The 2,500-nt window shown below is 48.9% G+C and overlaps 1 protein-coding gene across 1 annotated transcript in view; it reads right to left on the bottom strand.

Annotated features, from left to right (window-relative positions):
• Positions 1–161: 161 nt before the first annotated feature.
• Positions 162–2,500, bottom strand: part of LOC126577571 (uncharacterized) — a 4,174-nt gene continuing 1,835 nt past the window's right edge. The window contains exons 2-5 of the mRNA XM_050239263.1: positions 981–2,186; positions 670–873; positions 405–611; positions 162–333 (exon numbers count right to left, since the gene is read on the bottom strand). Of these exons, the coding sequence (XP_050095220.1) occupies positions 241–333; positions 405–611; positions 670–873; positions 981–2,186 (1,710 nt within the window). The 3' untranslated portion in view covers positions 162–240. The remainder of the gene's footprint in view (positions 334–404; positions 612–669; positions 874–980; positions 2,187–2,500) is intronic.

Below are 2,500 nucleotides of genomic sequence, written 5' to 3'. Positions count from 1 at the left end.
GATTCGTCGCGACACAAGGCGTCGTTTCACTTCGACATCAGTGACATAATCGAACGAGGGTCAACGTGCCACGCTTGTTGCCAAAAAAAAAAAACACTTGCGCGATGCATTTCGGACATTTGCCACGCTTCACGAGTCAACAAATTAAAACATTCTTGTAAATCGTCGGGTTTTTTCTATTCGCTATTGATTTGTAAAACACTTAAAGTACAGTGGCAAATGGTCACTTTTCTTATCAGCTTACGATTTGTATACTTGGCGCAAAGAGGAAATCGAGGACAGGCGCTCCGTGATGTCTGGTGGTAATTTGTGGCATCCCCTCACATAAAGGTACTGTTACGAATTGAAATTGATAGAAAAAATGCATAAAACCTTCTAGAAAAAGGGGTAAAGTACCAGCTCACCTTAAGATTGTGACAATATTTGGCCAAATACTCGAGGCACGTTTCAGTGAGCAGCGGACAGTTGGCAAGCTTGAGTGTGCTGATGCGCTTCAGGCTCGTGGCTATCAGTTTTACGCAATAATCGTTGATGTTCGGACACTCGCTCAGATCGAGAAACTCCAGCGCAGGACAAGTGGCAACAAGCCTTTCGATTCCCATCTCGGAGATCTGTGAGAGTTAAGGACGTTCAAACGCGACCGATCGATCGAATCCTGCTTCCTCTTACCTGATGACATCTTGAAAGGCTTAGCTCCTTTAGCTCAGTGAACCGAAATCCATACCTTAGCGCGAAATCGGTCATCCGGTAGCATCCGGAAACCTTCAGGATGCGCAGCTTCTTTAGGCGATCGATCGCGAACGTTTCCTCCACATCCCAGATGGAGAACGTCTTTTCCGGTAGATCAATTCCGGTAAAACCGGCATCGGTTAGCTGTGGGAGATGGAAATGAGATTAAATTTCGCTGATAAGGAACGGTCACAGGATGGACAAAACAAATTGTAAAATTAGTTTGTTAGGGGGATTATCGGCGTACAAACCTTTGTGCTACGTTCTACATTTAAATGCTCTAGATTGAGAAGATTGCAGAAAATGTATTGTGCCGACCAGTCGCTGATGCAGGTCGATGAGCCACCAATGTTCAGCACGGTTAGGTTGGGAAAGTTGGCCCCAATCTTCACGACACACTCCTCATCGAGCGTATCGAGCAGCTCCAAGTGTAGCTCGGTGAGGATCTTTCGGTTACTGAATGCTGCCCCATCCATGATGCCGTACTTGGACATGCGGATACAGTTGGAAAGTGTGAGAGACTGGAGCTGCTGTAAACGGAAGATTTGCTTGATGCCGTAATCGGACACACCCCAGCAACCGGTCATGTTCAGCACTCGCAGCCCTGGGATGTGTTTTATGATCTGTTCCAGACAAAAGTCCGTTATGCCCGTAGAGCCGGTTACGTCGAGAAAGCGAAGCTTGCTTTGTCTTCGAAACAGATCGATGATCGCTGGTTCGCGTACGGGCATCTTCTCGAGGTAGGTTATGCTCAGCTCATCCAGCAGCAGCCCCGTGGCATCGGCTAATCCACGCAGAAAAATATCATCCACCGGTATGCCACTGATGTTGACGGCTCGCAGATCATGCTGCCGGCGAACGATAAACTTCTGTATGCAACTGAGCAGAAACATCTTGCGTGTCGTTTCCATCTTGCGGAAACAGTTGGAAAAATCCACGCGCGTCAAGTTGGGCATCATTTCCACCATCGATTCAAACTGTAGCTGACTGAAATTATTCTTCGCCAGCGAGAGCGACTCAACGGACGGGAAATCGATCGTGTACAGCCCGTTGTCGAAGAATTTCCACGTGCGGAACAGATCGTCACGCAGCAGATCACACTCGACGAAACGGGCCACACGCAGGTTGGGCATGTGCTTGAACAGTGAGATCACGCGCTCCCGCCAGATCATACACTTCTCAAAGGTGATCTCGCGCACGAACGGTCCATTGCGTTGCCAGAACTTGCTGTACACGTTCAGCTTCACCCGGGACAGCTTGATGACGGGAAAGGTGCGATCGGCTAGCACGAGGTTCATGAGCGGTGGCTTAAAATCATCAAACTCAACGCCCACGAGGTGCAGGATCGTCTGCTCAGCAAAGCGAAAGTATGTCGATGCTTCATACCACCGGCTGCACACAAAGCCCGCCGATCGTCGATCACTCGGTGTCAGATACTGGAAGATCTCCACTATAAGCTACAGCAAAACCGGGACCGATTAGAAGCGATACACCACACTTCCGTTCTGAGACATCCACTTCTGTAACTTACTTCAATCGGTAGCAGCTCAAATTGTGGCCGAAATATCGGTAACGGTTTTCTGTGAACGCGCATCCTCGATCACTGGTCCTTAGAAGCGAAGCGAAGCGACTACTGACACTAGCACGCCGTGATACTGTCCGTTCTAGCCTCGATACTCGATCGAACGATCACGAGGACTATCTTCGGTTCACCGGCCGACCATGCGTTAACCGAGGTTCGATTAAGGAAGCAGCCAGATGGATTTTAAAG

The sequence above is a fragment of the Anopheles aquasalis genome, chromosome 3 (genome assembly GCF_943734665.1).
Source record: "Anopheles aquasalis chromosome 3, idAnoAquaMG_Q_19, whole genome shotgun sequence".
In the NCBI taxonomy this organism is placed as follows: Eukaryota; Metazoa; Arthropoda; class Insecta; order Diptera; family Culicidae; genus Anopheles; species Anopheles aquasalis.
The sequence above is the reverse complement of the archived record's forward strand: the minus strand, read 5'-3'. Positions and strand labels throughout refer to the sequence as shown.